Raw genomic sequence first — 20,911 nt, forward strand, 5'->3', positions numbered from 1 at the left:
GCTGGTTTTGAAGCTGTTGTAACCACTGTTCATTTACTCCGTCGTTTACTTACTCCTCCTTGGCTACATCTTCCGGAAACATCATATCCACTTTCACTGCTACGCGGATGACACCCAGCTCCATATTTCCACCAAACCCGACTCCACCCTCCCACTTTCCTCCCTCACTGACTGCCTCCTTGAAATAAAATCCTGGTTTTCATCCAACTTCCTCAACTTAAACAGTGACAAAACAGAAATTCTATTCACTGGCACTAAAACCATCCTATCCAAATCCCCCAGTTTCACATTATCTATTGACAACTCTTCCATTTCTTCTTCCCTACAGGTCAAGAGTCTGGGTGTCATCCTCGACAGCACACTTTCTTACACTTTTCATATCAAACACATAACCCGGTCAGCCTACTTCAATCTCCGCAACATCAACCGCCTCCGCGCCTCTCTCACACCTCACACAGCTGCCATTCTGGTCCACAGTCTTGTCACCTCCCGGCTTGACTACTGTAACTCCCTCCTGTTCGGTCTTCCACAAAAAACTCTCCATAAACTACAACTGGTACAGAATTCAGCAGCTCGTATCATCACAAGGACCCCATCCACTCACTACATCACACCCGTCCTGCAGCAGCTCCACTGGCTCCCCATCACACACCGTATCCAATACAAGATTTTACTGCTCACCTTCAAGGCCATTCACAACCTCGCCCCTCCATACCTGTCTGACCTCCTCCACATTGCCACACCCGCTCGCACACTCAGATCCTCTTCCTCCATTCACCTCTCCGTTCCCCTGCCTGCCTGGCTACCATGGGGAGCAAAGCATTCAGCCGCTCTGCTCCCCAGCTCTGGAATTCACTCCCCCCTGACCTCCGCAACACCACATCTGTCAATCTGTTCAAATCCAAACTCAAAACACATCTGTTCAGACTTGCCCATTCCACCTGATCAAATGCACTATGTTCTTACACCGTCTTACTGTCTTCCCCTATATTTTAAAGGAGCTATATGTAAGAAATCTAAAGCAAATAGTCATAAAATCCTCCTAATATGTCACAGAGACTAAGGAATAATGTTCATATAACATACTAATCTCACCGACAACAATAGTACAGCCACAATATTCGCATTTAAAAAACATTTTTACAGTCTGCAAATCATGTTTATGTTTTGAATTTGTGTTTTGACCTGTTGCGCCACCCACCGCCGTCTACCAGTCACACAGTCAGTAGAGTCTCAGCATCAGTTACAGTTACGACTGAGCTACAGCAGCACGGCAAGCAGCATTAGCAGTGCCCCAGTACATAGCATTAGCAGCCAGCTTCTCCTCAGCTGTATCCCGACAGCAGCGTTAGCGGCAGAGAAGCCGGACTTGCTCGAACGGTCCGCTGGAAAACCGAAGATCCAAGACACTGCGACGCGCCCTGCCACGGCAGCCGCCCATGGGCAAACAAATCAGTCTCCAGCGTGCCGCTGTCCAGCAACCATGAATCTGTAGGGGAGGGGGGGCGGACACGACTCGCGGCAGTATTTTGAATTAGAGTGCAGTAACCGTTTTGGCCACATTCTTACATACAACGGCTTTAATGTATTTGTATGATGTTTTGTATGCTGTGTTTCTTGTCTGATGTATGCTTTTTTTTTTAGCTTTGCTGTAAGGCGACCTTGAGTGGCTTGAAAGGGGCTCTAACAAATAAAATGTATTATTATTATTACATGTTGGATTCTGCTGCCAGCGATATCTCCAGCTGTACTGACACAACAACTATTATGACTAGCGAGCATGCTAGTGAGCAACTAGTGAGAGTGTGATCGCACTGGGCACAAGGTCCTCTGACCCTCATGTGCATAGATATATATACATAGATGCCGCACCCTGGCTTGTGGGCTGCGTCAATACCGCCGCCATCTTGCCTAGGTGCTCTGAGCGGTTCAGACCCGTGTCAGATTTGGCAAAAATGCCACATTTTTGCTCTGCATTTGGGTGTACTAATGAAAGAAGTGTTAAAACCAAGCAGAAGGGAATAACATTCCACAGGTAAGAAGTTGTTTTACAATATTTTACTGTTACGAAAATGTTTAATGAGATATATATCTCAAAAACTGATCCTTCTTTTAAGCTAAAGTAATTGTCCTGATCTGGTCCTAATGCCAAATTAAGCTAATGCTGTGTCACACAACTTAAAGAAAAAAAGGTTAACATTTATATAATATTACTTTTAAAATTATGATGCTTTGTCAAACAGCTATGTCGGTGTATGTGTTATTCCAAACTGTCAACTATCTGTTTCATGGCACCAACGTGACATACCGCAGCATAACGTTAGTAGTTAACTTGTGGCCTGAATTGTAACTACAAATTGTGTGGAACTGCGTTTTTCTGACACACTTATTTTGTGTGTAGTTAAAAAACACAGATCGAAGACGGGCATGGGTAGCAGCAGTGAAGACAAAGGACTTTGTCCCGAGTGACTCCTCAGTCATCTGCAGCTGTCACTTCAGACCTGAGGACTTCGACAGGACTGGGCAGACTGTCCATTTAAGGGACAGAGTGACTCCTTCTGTATTCAATTTTCCCGAGCATCTCTGCAAGGACTCCTAAAAAAAATACTACTGTCCAGTGTATATATTTTTTGTAAATATGACCTAATTATGCAAACAGTTCTGTGTCCAGGCTCCCATGAGCACTGTGGTGTTATACATATGAGATTAAGGCAAAATTTTGTGTAAACATGCAGCTCTAAGTCATTTATTTTCACTTGTACAAAACCAACATTTGTTAATCAGAATCTACACTGCAGCTCGGCACAACCCTGCTGATACACTATTTTTTGCACATTGTGTGAAATGTGAATAAACATTTATAATCAAAATGAATAATTAAATGACATCATGGTGGGCATTGTACATCTAGTAAGAAAAAAGAATATCTATTACATGGGAAAAGTTTAGTTTAAATGTATGGTAGAACTATTACTGTTACTTTATCTACATAAGATCAAATATTTTGGTATGAAAAGCTGCATTTTTTATTTAACCAAGTATCCTGTATCATAACCAGTGTTGAGTAAGGGTTACTTTAAAAGTAATCAAAGTACCATACTGCGTTCCTTTTTAAAAAAAAAAGTAACCAGTTACTTTACTGCATTACTCCCTGAGTAAAGTAACTCAATTACTTTAAAAGTACTTCCAACGTTACTCCCTGAGAAAAGTAACTCAAGCACTTTTAAAGTACCTTTGAGTATTCTACATTTCCTATTGGGCAATGGACCACAGGGCACTAAGCCTACATTTTTTTGTCTCCAAAATTAAAGTTATGGACCACTTGCCCTTCACTGAGATCCAATTCTCCCATCACAGCCGCCACTTTGACCAGTAGAAACACAGAACGATCTGCTGCCGTAGACAACTGTATGACAACAACACCCCAGCATTTTTAATATTTCCTCTAGGGATGTTACCACACAGAGTAAAAGGGGGAAATGATGGTGTGAAACAGCAGAGGCACTTTGTCAACCCGCTGAGTTAACGTTACTGTCATTAGCATCAAGCTAGCAAACAATGGTACATCCTCACGGTCGGACATAAAGTAATAACATTAACAAATAGCGGCGGGGCTTTTACTCACCACAGCTGCAGGGGCTCCCAGCTTCATTTGAAACAAACTATGCGATAGACTGGCGACCTATCCAGGGTGTACCCTGCCTCTCGCCCGATGTCAGCTGGGATAGGCTCCAGCCTCCCCGCGACCCTCAAGAGGATGAAGCGGTTAGAAGATGAAGATTTCCACCCACATGACTTTAGCTAGATAGATTTTAAGTAAAATATGTCAGTAGTAATTTAAATATTAAAATGTACGTATGCAGTTGGTAGTAAGATATTTTATCTTATTATGACTATTTCATGTTTCCATAGGCGCTTCATTTTAAGGATTTATTTGATGCGTTCCCATTTTGGAGCTTTTGAATCATATTTTGTTGCTTTAACATTTCTGTTGCAGGCACTGATCTGACTGGTGGTTGATGCTGTTTTCTGGTGCAGTACCAATACTGGGCTTCAAAAAGTCATACTGGTCCGATACTTTAACAGTCTGAGGAGACAGGCCGAGGTCGCAGCCAGTGTAATGTGCTGTTAGGACAGAGCTGCAGCAGATGTTGGACTCACTGAATGGTGGTTAGGGGCCATTTAGCACCAGTAGACCTGCTGCTCTAAACTGGTGACCCAACACAGCACTCACGCTGCGGCCACATATGTTTATCCAGGAAAACACACAGCTGTGTGTGCGCCCACCCGCACACACACACACACACACACACACACACACACACACACACACACACACACACACACACACACACACACACAAGCTCCTTCTACCCTCTCTATTCTCCTCAGCGGCTTGCTTGCGATATCACCAAATCACCTGGATTGTCAAAACAAGTTTTATTGGATAATATCTCAAAGCACAACATATACAGTATTCATTGTAAAATACATCATTTGATACTGAAGACATTTACAGAAATATCTATAAAGGCTCCATATTAAACATTAACAGCAGTTTACATTTCAGGCAAGGCATTCAAAACATACTGAAATACTGAAAGATCATATGAAATATTAAATCAACATGTTCACTCCCTTTACACGAGGAAACAAGTAAAACCTCATGGCATGATCCCATCTCTCAGAATAAAAACACATTTCAGCATGTTCGTTTAGGCAAAAATACAAATAAGAGAAGGTCTTTAAAAGGATTTCAGCTTTGAGGTTTTGGCACTGCAAGCCAAACATTTGTCATGTGGAGTTATTGTATTGCTTCTTGAGAAAGTCTACTTAATAGGGACAAACACAAACAGATCACTAAAGAAGATTGCTATGCATTCATTAAGCACAAAGAAAGATGACAGCAAAATACTTCAAAAACGAAAAAGAGTTTCACACAGTAGATCACGTGCATTTGATGCTGCAGGGATGGAGGGGCGTGTTCATGCAGCTACAATGGAAAACACCTTGGCCGTACAGTACGTCAAACACCTACAGTTTCTCTTCTGCAAATACATGTTCTGTCACAGCTGGATAAGGCCAGTCTTTGATTCACTCAGCTTATTTTTTGCAGAGAAATTAGTTAATATTTATCCTTGATGTTCATTCTAATATGTGTACTCACTTGGTAAAAAACAATAAATAATAGTTTTTGTTTTCCTGCAATGAAAGCACTGACTGTATTGGTACTGGCCAGTGTTATTTTTTTAACCGACTGACATCATTAGTCAGGGAGGATTTTTTGCTGATATCCGATATGCCAATATATAACAACTCATTTGACCGATAAGAAAAAATGATATCTATATATCCACTTTTTTCCCCACCTAATTTTAGTGATCAAGTCTCTCCTACCGTGGAATTAATATCATATTATACATGCATACTCTTATTGTGATGGCTCACCATCAGATGAAGACATGAAATAGAATGCCTTTCCATGTATGTAATATTTATTTATTGTGCAAAATAAGAAAAGCGCGTTAGCCCATTCAGTTCATTTTAAAGCCGATACTGGCTGATACTATGTGCTGCTATTATCATGCATCCCAAATATTAGTAAAATATCAGGATGTGCCAGGATTATATAAACATTAACGTCTTGAATCCATCCTCAACACCTCAGATCACGTAACAAATATTTAATTACTGATTTAAATATTCATTGATATTTTCTGTAAATGAATTACTTTTGAGGTCTAGATGATTTTTGAGACCCTTCACCAAAAATTTGGTGGGGGAATTTTTTGTTCATCTAAAAGTCACCACATTAAAATATTTTCAGACTAGAACTGGAACCAAACTCTAAAGTACCAAGCGTGTGTTGTTTAACTCTTAACTTTATAAAGTTATAATAATGAGTATAATCATTATTTGTATAAACACTTGAACTGCAATGTGTATCAATTAATTGTCAACTATTGAGTTAATTACTAACTGATTTGATAATTCCTTAATTGGCTTGAGTAATTTTTAAGGATACACAATATAGGATTTTTTGCCGATATTCAATATGCCGATACATAGCAACTCATTTGAACGATAACCGATATCTATATATCCACTTTTTTCCCCACCTAATTTTAGTGATAATCAAGTCTCTTCTGTAGTGAAGTTAGCATCATATTATGCATAATCCTGAAGGCCCACCAGCAGATGGAGACGTGAAATAGAATGCTTTTCAATGTATGCAATATTCATTCATTGTGCAAAGTAAGAAAAAGCATGTTGGCTAATTCTGATAGTTCATTCTAAAGTCAATACTGGCTGATACCAATAATATACAAATTCAATATTTTCTTTCCTCTTCTGTGACAGTTAACTGAATATCTCTGGGTTGTGACCTAAACAATCTGAGGAAGTCAGGCTGGGCTTTGGGAAACAACGATCAACATTTTTCAGCATTTAATAAACCAAACAACTTATACATTAATTGAGAAAATAAACAATAGATTAATCGAAAATGACAATAATCACTGGATGCAGCCATCGAAACACTTCCGTCCACATACTACATGCATTTTGGCCTGGGTTTGTTTCTCTCAGTTAGGGCCCCCTTAGTTCCAATAACGGTAAATGTTAATACTACAGCATACAATGATAGATGGTAATATTCTTCCAACTCTTACAACAGTTATGTGTGGCCCTGTCCTGTTTCACTATGTACTACGCCAGTTTGATGAAGAAATGGTTTTCTCAGAACCTGACCGGCCTGCACAGAGCTCTGACCTCAACTCCATCAGCACCTTTAGGATGAACTTGAATGCCGACTGAGAGCCAGGCCTGATCAGCTAACATCAGTGCTGGACCTCACTGATGCTCCTGAATGGGAGCAAACTCCTTCAGCCTGAGAGCAATGGGGTGAGGGCTGTTACAGCAGCACATGAACGCCTCTGGTTGTGGAATGATAAGATCAACTACGACGCATGGCGTGAATGTTACGCTGTCTACACACTTTTGACCATTCAGTGCATTGGTTTTTACTGGATTTTCTTACGTTTGGCTTATTTTGTTAAACAAAATAAAGGTTTTTGGTTTCTTCACAGTGCAATAAAGTATCAAAAAACTAAAATCAGCTATCACATTGGCAGCTTGGCATCTTAAACCTTTGATAATACCAGCCCTGACAGTAAGTGCTTTTGGTAGAGGAGAAGAGCTACTAGCCTAAAAGACAAGGACTGTTAAAACTGTGAGAGGGATGCAAAAAACAACGAAAAACAAAAATAAAAGTCTTAAAATTAGTCAGAACAAACTGTAGACTTAGCAGTACGTGTGAGCCTGATGCTGGTCCATTAAAGAAACCTGCACTGTGAAGCTAGGATATGAATATGATGCATTTTGATTGATTCCATGTTTGAAACGGATTAATTCTACACTGGTTCCATATGGAAAGCTCTGTAAACAAAATAAATATCTGACATTCAGTAAGCATGCATGAATATGTGATTATTACCTGTGTTTGAAGGGGTATAAATGCAGTTTTTTTCTTAAATAAATGTATATATGAAAAATAGTCCAGTTTAGAAGATACTGAATTATTCTCTGCATAAATGGCCAGCTTGAATTGAAAAAATAGAAGTTGTGGCACAGGTGTGGAGATCCAGAGCCTGTGGTCTCCATCAGTCTGTGTGCCTCTTCAGCAGCTCTTTAATAACAATCTGGATTTCCCTTTTTTGTCCAGCAAAAGTAGCGGCTGACTGCAAAAAGAGTGTCTGTGAAGGAGTGTTGCATGAGTCTGCAGACCCTGCCGGCAGCAGGACCTGATGGGATGTTTACGCCATGGTGTAGCCATAGCTCCCACAGTGCAGCGCAACCAGCAGCCGGTCTCTCAAGACCTCCTGGCTCGGGTATTCTGGGAGTTTCAGCATGTTGATGCTGTAGAGAGCACAGAAAAAGAGGGTGAGGTGGAGTCCTGGTCAAACTTCTGTGGTTATGATGACATATGTGGCTGGTGGAGGAGTTGTGTTGTCTTCTATCTAAAAGAGAGGGCTGCAACCGTATATATTACCTGTTGCACACTGGAGCATGCAGAGACCTCTCCCTGTTTTCAAACTCTGCTGTCTGTGTTGGAGGACGCCACTACCCAGGTCCAACTACACTGAAGAGACATACTGCCCTCTAGTGCTCAGTCACATTTGTTAAGTGTCCCTCAGCTGAGGCTTGTAGAGCGACTTGAACTGAGTCTATATGTCTGTTTATTCATTCCTTATTGTTTGAGAGGGTTGAAAGAGGGAGATCATTACAACGCTTAAAAAATAACAGCATCCTGATGTAGAGCTGTTTGACTACTGAAGATCAGTCTGAGTCCAACTGTGAGCACTTGTATGAACAAGTCATTACTGAGCACAAAGAAACAAGAGAGCTGTGGTAGAATTCAATCACTCAGTACAGTCCTTGGGATTTAGAAAAATTTGATATCAAATCAAATACTGTGTATGCACAACACAATTAACGGATTTAACTCAAAGTTTGGAAGGTTCATGTCAGGCAAACAATTACATATAAGGAAACAAGAATTACCATCCCACGGTTGTATGCTTCCACGCTCCAGTCAAAATTTCTCTTACAGTTTACATCCATGTCTGTGAAAACATTGATGCTTCACACATCTTCCCCCCAACAGCACAGAAGATCTATACAAGCAGCACAGTTTTAAGGTGGACATCCAAGATTAGTGTCACCAATTAAATATCTGACCAAATGTCTCCTCTTCTGTTCCTGAGATATGACGTTGAGTAATGGCCAGCAAAGTATTTTGTGCAGAACATTATGATGCCACAGTACAGCTGACCTTTGATCTTTTGTATATCGATGTGATAACTTTTTTTATTTTATCCTATTAAACATTTGTGTGAAGTTTTGTTACAATTAGCATATGAATTCTTGAGCTATGGGCAAAAATATGACCTTTGACAGCAAACTTCTAATCAGTTAAATCTTTAGTGCATGTGGACATTTGTGCCGAATTTGAAAAAATTCCCTCAAACTATTCTTGAGATACCCCATTCACGAGAATGACACAAACAAGGTCACAGTGACCTTGACCTTTGACCACCAAAAACTAATCAGTTCATCGCTGAGTGCAAGTGGACATTTGTGCCAAATTTGAAGGAATTCCATTGCGTTCTTGAGATCATGTTCACAAGGATTAGCCGGACGGACAACCTGAAAACATGCCTCTGGCTACAGCTATCACCGGCGAGAAGGCATTAACAGTGTTTAAATCAAGGATGGGCATGAGTGCGAGTATTTGATTTATATTTACAGTATTCATTCAACATATAGAGTAACTGCTGCCCAACTTCCCACATGTGAACATGACTTTCCTAATTTTCTTTCATTGTAGCGTCAAAACGTCCATGAGACCATGACAAGTCCTGATCAACAGATTAAACATATCCAAAAGGACTACAGGCTAGAGGAGAACTAATGCAATAGAACAAATGTTAGAGAGAGAGATAAAGTCATTACCAGGTACTAGAGGTAGGCAGTAGGTTGGAGGTGTATGGCACTGCAGCAACGGTGAACTTCTGTAAACCACTGCCTCCCATCAGGTAGGCAAAGCCCCCATGAGGAACCCTGGAACTGATAGAGAAGGATACTTTATTGCAGCTATTAAACAGTTATATAATTTTCTATATTATGAACTTGATTGGAAATCCAGCAGCAAACCTTCCAGTAACAAACTGAAGTAGAAGAACTCGTTCCTCCTGTGTCAGGCTGTTCACCACCTCCCAGAACCACTGCAAAGAAACAGAGACAGGTTAGCTGATGACAACAGAGAGAGAAACACAATCATCTAAGGTGCTTCTGCAAAATTAAATAAATGCAGTTCTAGTAACCTGTGTCAGAGCAGAACAGGACATGAGCACTGTTGGGAAACTATTTCTCCTCAATCAACCATCTTTGTCAACATCATCCTCATTATTTCTCTACTAAATTAGTTCTTTAACTTGGGAGTAATTTTCAAGCTGTAACCTCTGGCGCTGAAAAATGAAGCTAATGTGTAAGTGCAAAAAACTGACCACTTGAGGCTGGCTCCAAGAGTGAGTTAATCCCCATAGACGCCCATGTTAAAATGCCCCACTTCACAGCAGAAATAAACATGTTTACAGCCTCGTACAAAAAATAATTTTGGTCTCTGTAGCTAAATTCCCCTGTAATGACAACTGTGAAAGTGGGGGTACACCCTGGACAGGTTGTCAGATTATCACAGGGCTGACACATAGAGACAGGCAACCATTCACCCTCACATTCACACCTACGGACAATTTAGAGTCCCCCATTAGCCTGCATGTCTTTGAACTGTGGGAGGAAGCTGGAGTACCCGGAGAAAATCCATGCTGATACGGGGAGCACATGCAGCCTCCACACAGAGGGGCTCCCCCACCTCGAACCCACCACTCTAGCTTCAAACCAGGAACCCTTTTGCTCTGTTTTGCAACAATTCTAACCACTCCACCACCGTGCTGCCCCCTTTAGTAATTAACATATAATAATTACACTAGATCTTGGTTGGAGGGTCTAGGGAATTTTGTTGTGGTGAACAAGCTCTATTTTTATGCTTTCACTGCACTCTGGCACCCTATTTACATTCAAAGTACAAAAGAAAATAAAAAATCCCAGTGTGAATTAATTGCAATTTAACTGTAAATCAAAAAATGATCTGTGGGCCACCTGGCACCCTATTGCAAGCCATATTTTGCCCACGGGCTGCAAGTTGAGTGTCACTGATCTATGGTATTTTTTTTGCTGTAGGCTGTGGACTTTTAATCACACAACTGAAAACAGAAACTGCCCAAATGTTTGGCTGCTCTTAAACTTGCTCGAAATATAAAATGATGCTCAAATGTTCAAAGTGCTGGGCTGATGTAACACAATCACTTTATTCATTCAGCTGGAGTTTTAAGAGGCACCTGCCAGGATTACATTCAGGTTCAGGCACAGTTTAGAAGTCACAGTTTTAAAAATGCAAAAATACAAAGTTTAATGAATAAAAGCTGTGTGTACACTCTTGCATGTTGACGTCACATATAGAGATGTAACGGTATGGACCTGCATTGGACCTGCATTTGTATAGCGTCTTTCTAGTCATCTGACCACTCAAAGCGCTTTTTACACTACAAGTCACATTCACCCATTCACACACACACATTCATCACATTCATACTCTGGTGGCCGAGACTACCATATGAGTTGCCACCTGCTACTCAGTTTTAACACACTCATACACCGATGGAACAGCCATTGGGATTTGGGGTTCAGTATCTTGCTAAAGGATACTTCAACATGCAGACTAGAAGAGCCTGGGATCGTACCGCCGATCTTTTGATTGGTGGATGACCCGCTCTACCCGCTCTAGCTCTGAGCCACAGCCAGCCCAGAAATGAAAATTTCATATCACGGTTATTGTGACCAAAATGATCATGGTTATCATTATTATCGCAGTATTGTTGAAATGTGCTCAAAATGTTCAAAAAGTACTTATGCACACACTGAAATCATTTACCCAAGTTTTATTTTGAAAAACAAAGAAAATAAAGAGCACAATGTACTTTCTGTCTAACAGAAAGTCTAGCATGTTTGATTTTCTTTTTGTCGTTCATGATTAACGTTACTCCCATCACAGCTGTCACTTTGACCAATAGGAACACAGACTTAGCTGCCGCCATAGACAACTGTATGACAACAACACCCCAGCATTTTTAATATTTCCTCTAGGGATGTTACCACACAGAGTAAAAGAGGAAAATGATGGTGTGAAACAGCAGAGGCACTTTGTCAACCCGCTGAGTTAACCTTACTGTCATTAGCATCAAGCTAGCAAACAATGTTATTTCTTCATAGTGGAGACGGACATTGAAAAATAGCGCCGGGGCTTTTACTCACCACAACTGCAGAGGCTCCCAGCTTCATTTGAAACAAACTACATTATAGACGGTCCGTTATTTATTAATCCCTCTGTGTGTTTATATATTTACTTTTCATCCGCTCCTGTTGCCTTGCTAAAGTTAATGCATCGCACCGTCATTTCAAACTCAACACTTCCTGAATTTGTTTCAAATTAAAAGCCCCTTATAACCTCGGCTGAGAGAATCCCTCCATTGTCTAAATAGACTTTTATTGTGAAACATTTGTAGGAACTTGTTGTGGAGGATTCAGTAACTTGAATGTTTGCATACGGTACTTCAAATGGAGGTCCTGCCATCTGCTGGCGTTTTTTTACATTACTACAACAACATTTCGGCTGGCACATGAACACACACAGTGACTCAAATAATCGTAAAAGTAATAAAATAGGACAAGAATAACCCGATGACATCACACACGTTGTGAAAGACGACTGGGGATAATTAGTGTGGACCAACGTGTAGTGTGTCATGTCTGTTGCCAAGTCACGGCACAAAAATCTCCAGAGCACTGTCTGTGCGGGTGCCTTCCGCCATGTTTTCAGAGGCCAAACATTGCAAACTGCGCATGCGCGCCTGTATCTGAGCGACTACTGCTGCTGCTTTTCCAGGCAATGAGCAGTATCACCGTGAGTTTTTCAAAGTGCGGTAATGAAACACGGTTTTCATGATAATTAAAATTTGAAACAGTAATACTAACCGTCGGTAATTTTACCCCCGTTTTTCATTTTACCAGTAATCGTTACATCCCTGGTCACATATAATGGGAAAGATCCTACATACATCCTACAGAGGTAAAGACTGAGGAAAGAGACAGCAGACGAGCTTATGTATGACCTGCTGTCACACTCTGGAAACAATCTTCACTGAACATTCGAAACACATATTAACAGACACTGTTGCTTTCCTTGAATTCCTTTTTTAAAAAAAAAAAAAAAAAAAAAAATCAATCCAAAGATACAATAAGGTGTAAGTAACTGGTAAACATCATTGTCACCAGGTAATTCAGTCTGAGAGGATTCAGCCCCTGGGAGGCTGGCAGAAAAGAAGCCCACCTGGATGACTGGCTCCTGAGGGTCATATCCACTGGTGTACTCAGTGTTCCTGCACCAGTCCTGCACATCGATCTCTGGCATCCCTGACAGCAGGAGCTCCTGTGCGCACACAGACACAGACACAGACACAGACACACAGACACACAGACACACACAGAGACACACACACACACACACACACACACACACACACACACACACACACACACACGGCATGAATAAAACTCCAGCTAAAAACACGTTCATATTAGTAGCAGCAGAAATCCCATGGTCCTTGGTGATTCTACAGATACTGTCCACATCTGATACAATCAATATGTTGCAGTTTGAGCTAAACTGATTATCTAAGATAGCCCTTTACCTGCATTGATTCTGATACAGATTTCCATAGCTCACCTCAGAGTATGTGCCAACACTGAGAACTGATCTGATACCAAAGCTCTTCTTTTGCTCACATTTCAAACCTGTAAACCTTACTGCGTACTGCTCATCTGAATTGAAGTTTCAAGTAAAGTAATGTGACTCCAGGACTTTTGTGGCTCTGAGAACTCAGCTGGCTGTATGCTGGGACTTAAACTGCTGGCAGAACCACTGAATTTTAGTAATGACACTGAATAATGCCAGGTTCAGACTACACAATATCAGCCCGATTATAGCCCAACATGGCGGCGGCATATGGTGTCTGCTTGGATCATGAGCAACAATTAGTGTCGTACGCAATAATCCATCATTATATCCTGTGTAGTGTGTCATAGTGGATGACAACCAATGCCACATCTGGGACGCCTCATGACGTCCTGACATTAAGTCTAGCATATTTGATTTTCTTTTTGTCTTCCACCACTTTTCTTTGACCAATAGAAACACAGAGCGATCTGCTGCTGTGGACAACTGTATGGCAACAACACCCCAGCCTTTTTGATATTTCCTCTCGTGATGTTACCACGACAGAGTAAAAAGGAAAAAATTATGGCATGAAGCAGCAGAGGCACTTTAGCAACCTGGTGAGTCTAACATGTCTGTTGGCCAATTTCATGACTCCACAGTTGCCTAATCTGACATAAAGTCTGTTGGAACATACAAAAATGTCATGTAGTCTGAACCCAGCCTATGTTGAGTTATAATAACTAAATGCTGATTATTACATACTGAAATATTGAGAGAGTCATCCTCATGAGGAATTAACACTGCTTTAGCGATCAACAGGTCAAATTAGCTTGACTGGTCTGCTGTGAAGTCATGGTTTGGTAAGCAAGCCACTCGAGTGAGTTCGGCCCATTAAATATAGTTCATAGGCCATTTCAAAAATTTTTTTTTTTTTTTTTTTTATCATTTATGCCTGTCAATATCTAATGTTACAAAGGCCAGTCTCTTTTATTATTATATGGGGGTGATCCCTAATAGTCAACTGTTCAAACTAAGCAGCCTTATTTGACTGCCAGTCTCACAGATGAATGGTGGTTATGATGGTTATATGGGAATGCTGAATGTCTAATTTTACATGAATTGTTTGGCTTATCCAAATAAATCCTAACATATAACCTATTTTGGTGTAAATGTATTAATCACAGCACCCACATATGAACATGGCACTCGCAGAGGGCAAAATATATATATTTTTTAACTTAGGATCGGTTCACTGTCAAAATCAGTGGGAAAATTCAAAAGTTCTGTTTACAACCATGGAGAGCAAGCAGGAACCAAACCAAGTAAACTGTTCTGTCCGTCCATTGATCTTCTCTGCTCCCTGTCAGTACTGTGGACAGCACCACTGCCGCACCCCCCCACACACCCCTTATACACACAAAACAGTACAGGATGGAACACATTCTCTTATAAAATAAATTTTATGCCAAGTCAAAAGGACAAATTGTTTACTAAGTGTTTCAGCTCTTTTTTTTTTATCATTTTGTTGCCTTTGTTGATAGCACAGCTATAGAGAGAGGAAAGGTGGTAAGGAGAGGGAGGACATGCAGTAAAGGGCTACAGGTTGGAATTGAGCCCGGGACTCTGTCTGTATGGGGGCACACACCCTACCAGGTGAGCTAGAGATTGCCCCAGGTGTTTCAGCTCTTTTGTCTGGGGTGGTAAAAACAAAGACTGATGTCACAAATGAGAATATGGATTAATGCAAGCCAGGAAAAAAAACATGACTATTAGTCGACTATAGGCAAAACTTGACAAATCAGATCTGACTATGTAAATTCTTTGTAGGGGACATCCCCTATTATTTCACGCTGACCTACTGATATGTTATTTTGAGGAAACTAATATTTGTATTGAGCAGTGTTAGGAGCCTCTTTTATATATTAATATAGTTTTATTTTGAGACAGTTAAAGCCGCAATGTTGTCTTGAGTCTCCTGATGCTTGATTTGTTCTGATATGTGGACATTTGTAATGTTTAATATATTAATATTATATTACTGTTAACATGCTACATGTCAGTGCGTCTCAGGCAATGTTGCGGAGTAAAACGACAGTAATGTAACAAGTAGCGTAACAAATTATTTTCTATTGGAAATAAGTTAAGTAATGCATTACTCTTTAAAATTATTCTGTAATTCATTACTTTGTTGAAGTAACAACACTAACCCTATTCATTGATACAGACCAACATGTGTCTGTAACACTGAGTAACGAAAACTTATTAACTCTAAAATTGACATGATTTTAATTTATATCAGGAACAATTCAGTGAAAGCCTCTTTTATTAATGTACAGTACTCATAGGGCTGAGCACATTGTTATATCTATACCATGATATGAGACTAGATATCGTCCTAAATTTTGGGTATCGTAATATCCTAAGCATTGTCTTTTCCTGGTTTTTAAGGCTGCATAATAGTAGAGTGATGTAATTTTCTGACTTTACCAGACTGTTGCAGCTGTTCTATCATTGTGTAAATATCTGGTGAAAGCAAGTTAAGTTAACTTTATAGTATTGCTGAAATATTGGTTCCCCAGGTGTTAGGCCATTTGATTTTTCTATTTCCTTCTTGTACAGCTGCTTGTGGTCAGACAACATTTATCATTTGAGAACTTCGGTTTCTTTTGTCAAATGCTGAGTCTGGTGTAATTCTATATTTTTCTTAATGTCAACAGATCCCATGTGCAGAGCCACATCAACCTGTGTCAGTCCGTCTCTCAATTATTTTGGACTTCTCTACCCTGTCTGTGGGTTCTGATATAAATCTTTAAAAACATCATGCAATACATAGTTTTCTTTGAGAATGATCACTAATCTCCCCAAATAAGAGCACTACAGGGGTTACTCAAACAAGAGGAAATTGTGGAATTCCAACTGGAACTGGAATTTGCTGGGGACTATTTCCAGTAGCGGATTAATCCACATTTGGTGCTCTATTGAGTATTTGGGGCAGCAGGATGTTGTGTGTGAATCTGATTCAACATAAACCAAGTGTGTGTGTTCTTGGAAGGAACATGTCACTCAGTGCAACAGTGCGTGTTTTATGTGTTTTTAATAGCTTTTGGAGAACAATGGAGCACTATTGCACCCATGAAAAAGATATATGAGGTTGAGGCAAGCAAATTTTGTGGAATGTTACACATTGGAAAAGGACTTTGATACCGTATACGATGGTATCCTGCTGTGTAAGCTCAAGGCAAAGGGGTTTAGCAAGTCAGCTATAAATGGGTCAATTGTTACCTCTCAGAAAGGGACACAGATAGTGGATGTTAATGGAACATTTTCCAAAGCTAAAACTATAAGGTTTGGGGTCCCTCAAGGGACTGTCTTGGGGCCAATTTTTTTTCCTATTATGTATTAATGATGGAAGCCTGTTTTATATACGGATGACTTAGCTACTCTGGTGTCTCATTAAGATTTAGCAGTTGTGAAAAAGTGTCTGAGTCAAGAGCTTCAAAATGTTGAGACTTGGATGACTGGTAACGAGCTGTCTCTTCATCTCGGAAAAACAGAGGCCATCTTCTTGGAACCAGAATAAAACAAGAAAAGATCTCAGAAAGGAAGGTAAAGGTAGGAGAGATTGTTATTTTGACAAAGGACACAATTAACCAATAAACATATGCCTGTCTATATCTCTTTATCCATGCACATGGGATGTTTTGAAAATAATGAAAATATAGAATACTGCCATCATTTAAACCCTGGGCACATTTACAGGGCTGAAATCAGAGTGAGAGTGAAACAGCTGTTGTACTGTGAAAACACAAAACAGGCTGGTCTGTCGTCATTTGCCCTACAATGACAGCATGGCCGAGGCATGTCCAACAAATCCAAGACGGGATAATCATCATGCTACACTATTGATCTTTTACAAGTGAGGACATGAAATCTGCCAACACAGAAAAAAAAACCCCTCTAATGGAGTTGGAGAAGAGGGATGGGCTTCAAGGTGACCCCAGCACCCCCACCCCGCCCCATACAGATGAAGCTAATCAATCCCTGCATCAGAGGCGAACTGAGCGCACGAACGGAGGGGGTACAAGGAGAAAGCCAACAGTAAAAGACGATGGATGAGAGGAGGAGGAGGAGCAGGAGAAAAAAGTATGGAGAGACAGGGAGGTCGTGGGAGGATGACTAACCAATTCGTATTCGTCGAAAAGCTGGATGAGCGAGGGGGGGATGAAGGTGTGGAATCCTTGCAGGAAGGCGTTTATCTGAGGCTGGATGGCTCGTGTCATCCTCAGCTCCGTCACCAGCTGGACGTACTCGGCCTGAGAGAGGACACGCACGCACGCACGCACGCACGCACGCACACACGCACGCGCGCGCGCACACACACACACACACACACAGATCAAAGTCCTCAGAAATACTGATGGACAACAGAAAGAGACAGAGCTCATTTAGAATGATTCTTTCAGCTGCTGTTGGTCTGTTTTTGCTTTATAAGTCAGTGCCATCTGCAGGAACACTGCAGTACTGCATCCTCTAATTAGGACTCTTCCAGGCAATGAGCTGAAGGAGAGAGATCAATTGCTCAGAGGAGACCAAATATGGATGAATATAATAGAGTAGAACTTTAACTCAAATCAAAACAACCACCTCTATAAAATCTGACAGATGTTTGATTAAAAAAAGTCAACTTCTGGTTTTACAGAAATTGCCAGGCAACCAGTGGAGAAATGTAACGTACCATCTTAGTTTGTACAAACCGTGGGCTAGAATAGCAAATGTAGAAGAAATGGCATGCACAGGCAATTGTATCCGGGCCACAAAAAAAGCATTTTCTTACAATTAACATTAACAAACTTTTTATTTTCTATTTAGTTTTTTGAAAAGCATCTGACTTAAATCATTTTTATTGCAGCAGAATGTGATGCAAAGCAGACAGACTGACCAACACCATTTTACCATATTACTATACAACCAATTATAAGCATGAAAAGTTTGCTCCGCTGTGACTTTTGTGTTCTGCTCTAGTTTGGAGAACGTGAGACAGTCACATATGAAACATTCAAGTCCAGGCGTCAAAAGTTAATGCCACCTTTCCTCCTGTACTCAAAAATTCCTTTGAGTGCTTCCTTATTTTATGCTTCACTTCTCTATAGAGCTTGGGTACGGCTGTGTCGGTGAAAACACATTGGGACGTCAAGTACCTGTGTTCCAGTATTTTTAGCATGTAACAAAAGCCTTTGTTTTCAACAACACTGTATGGACGCAGATCTTTGCACATTAAGTAGGTGATGGACTGTGTTATTTTCTTAGCTCTCTCAAAGTTAGATGGTAGTTTTGTTAAGCTACGCGTGTCTAGTGTTGGTTGATTTTTTCAGCAGAGCGGGCTTAGTGTTAGCTTGGCTGTCAGCAGCTAACACTATCTCTGGATAGTGGAGCACAAGGTGAGCCCTCGTGTTCGTAGTATCCCCAGAGTATTTTATCCTCATATGACACTGCTTGCAAATCCCTTGTGTCATATCCAAGTCCCTCTTTCCTTTTGTGTTAAAAAATCCAAAATTAGTCCAGATTTAAATGCCAATGGTGCATTTCTAATTTCTCTCTCTCCAGTGCCTCCATCTTTGTTTTGATGAACTTCCTGCTAAATGCCGCTGAATGAGACCTCCGCTGACCTCACCAGGAAGGAAAAAAAAAATCAGTACCATCTAGTGGACTGAAAAAGTAAATGATTTCATTATTTTAGTACCAAAAGTTGTATCAAATCGTGTGTTTGCAAAAATTAACAATGTATATTATAAAAGATCAATACCTGGCGTCTGTGTATCGATACAATATTGCCACGCAAAATATCACGATACCATGCTGTAGAGGTTTTTTTTTGCTGACCTTTGTTTTTTTTGTGACCATTTCACAAGAAGCAATGTCTCCCTAATTTTTTTTCATCAACAATGCAATCAAAAGAAAAAAGCAAATACCTGAAGCATTCACATGATTTTGTTTTTATTGATTCCCTCCCCAATAATCACCTCACAACCCCTTACGGGGACCTTAACCCCAACATGAGAAACACTTTTCTGATGGGGTTTTCTTTCTTTACCTATAATTAATGTCGATATGAAGTTGTTTTCCAGTAAACTTTATAAAAATATTATTAGAAAATATGTCAAGGCATCAACACCTGCCACTCAACCTTGACCTTTCAGTAAACATACAAGTTGCTGCTGTTCTGTTGATACTGCATGACTGTGTTTGTGGGTGCTGACCTTGTTGTCCTGGGTGACCAGGATGCTGGTCCCTCCAGGTTTCAGCGGCACTTCCTCCATGGCCCCAAACACGTCCGTCTCTACAGAGAAGGTGAGCTCCAGACCCAGATCACTAATGTCGTTGTCCAGGATCCACTGCAGGTTCTTTGCATACTCTGGATCAATGGACGACACGTCCTGGTAGTTCACTGGGATACCTGGAAAACACACATACAGACAACAATACAAACTTAGTAACTAACACAATCTAACAAACAAATATTATAGTAATGCTATTAGTGTTATGCTGAGTAACATACTTATGAAGAATATGATCAAAACATCAGTCTACAAATCTAGTCTACAAATATATAAAACTAATAAAAATGATCAATCTTTCCCAACACTGAATGCTTTTATCCTCAAACTGTTTTCGCTACGTTTTCTCTTGACGTCACCTCATGTTTTTGCTACCAAATTGTCGAACAATATATTATTACTTTCAAGTTGGGCTTCTTAGAAATGACAGATTGTTATGCCAGTGGTTCTATAAATGTTTTAGAAGCTTTTCTGTCTATTTTTTTGCCTTTATTTGGACAATAGACACATGAACCGGTGCAGTCTGTATACCCATTGGCCACCAGGGGGCGGCTGTGGTTCGGGGGTAAAGCGGGTCATCCACTAATCAGCAGATCGGCAGTTCAATCCCTGGCTTCTCCCATCGGCATGTTCGGTATCTGTTCAAGTATCTGCCTCAAGTAACCTTAAACAAGATACTGAACCCCAAATTGCTCTACAAGGCTGTTCCATTGCTGTTTGTAGTAAGTAGCTGTAGTAAGTATGGTAGCCTTGGCCACCAGTGAATGAATGTGTTTGTGAGTGGGTGAATGTGACATGCAGTGTAAAAGCACTTTAAGTAGTCAGAAGACTAGAAAAGTATTACTATACAAGTGCAGTCCATTTAACATAAGTGAAGGACAGCTAAAGAACAGTTTTGCGTTAAAAGAGAAAAAAAGTTCTAAAAGACATCAAATGATGAGTTTATTGTCTCCAATTCATCAGGTTTTCAATGGGGAAAATATCTGTCTATGACTGGACAGAGGAGAGAGTTCCAGGGCTATAGCAACCATAGCAACATTCAGAGCCTTTGTAATGTTCAAAATATTTGCTCTTCTATTTCCACTTTGATTAATGTGATTGATTATGAGATTCAAAAAGCTCTCAGTGATGTAATCTTGAAATATAATGTTGCTGTGAAGTCAGTGAACATCATGCTGAATTA

At 40.4% G+C, this 20,911-nt stretch overlaps 1 protein-coding gene across 2 annotated transcripts in view; it reads right to left on the reverse strand.

Moving 5' to 3' along the window:
- Window positions 1-4,423: 4,423 nt before the first annotated feature.
- hace1 (HECT domain and ankyrin repeat containing E3 ubiquitin protein ligase 1) overlaps window positions 4,424-20,911 on the reverse strand; it is a 51,841-nt gene continuing 35,353 nt past the window's right edge. For both annotated transcript variants that reach the window (XM_049583130.1, XM_049583129.1), the window contains 6 exons: window positions 19,651-19,847; window positions 17,575-17,706; window positions 13,007-13,105; window positions 9,715-9,785; window positions 9,514-9,627; window positions 4,424-7,917 (listed from right to left, as the gene is read on the reverse strand). In XM_049583130.1, coding sequence (XP_049439087.1) covers window positions 7,815-7,917; window positions 9,514-9,627; window positions 9,715-9,785; window positions 13,007-13,105; window positions 17,575-17,706; window positions 19,651-19,847 — 716 coding nt within the window. In that variant the 3' untranslated portion in view covers window positions 4,424-7,814. The remainder of the gene's footprint in view (window positions 7,918-9,513; window positions 9,628-9,714; window positions 9,786-13,006; window positions 13,106-17,574; window positions 17,707-19,650; window positions 19,848-20,911) is intronic.

This window comes from Epinephelus fuscoguttatus, linkage group LG8 (genome assembly GCF_011397635.1).
Source record: "Epinephelus fuscoguttatus linkage group LG8, E.fuscoguttatus.final_Chr_v1".
NCBI lineage: Eukaryota > Metazoa > Chordata > Actinopteri > Perciformes > Serranidae > Epinephelus > Epinephelus fuscoguttatus.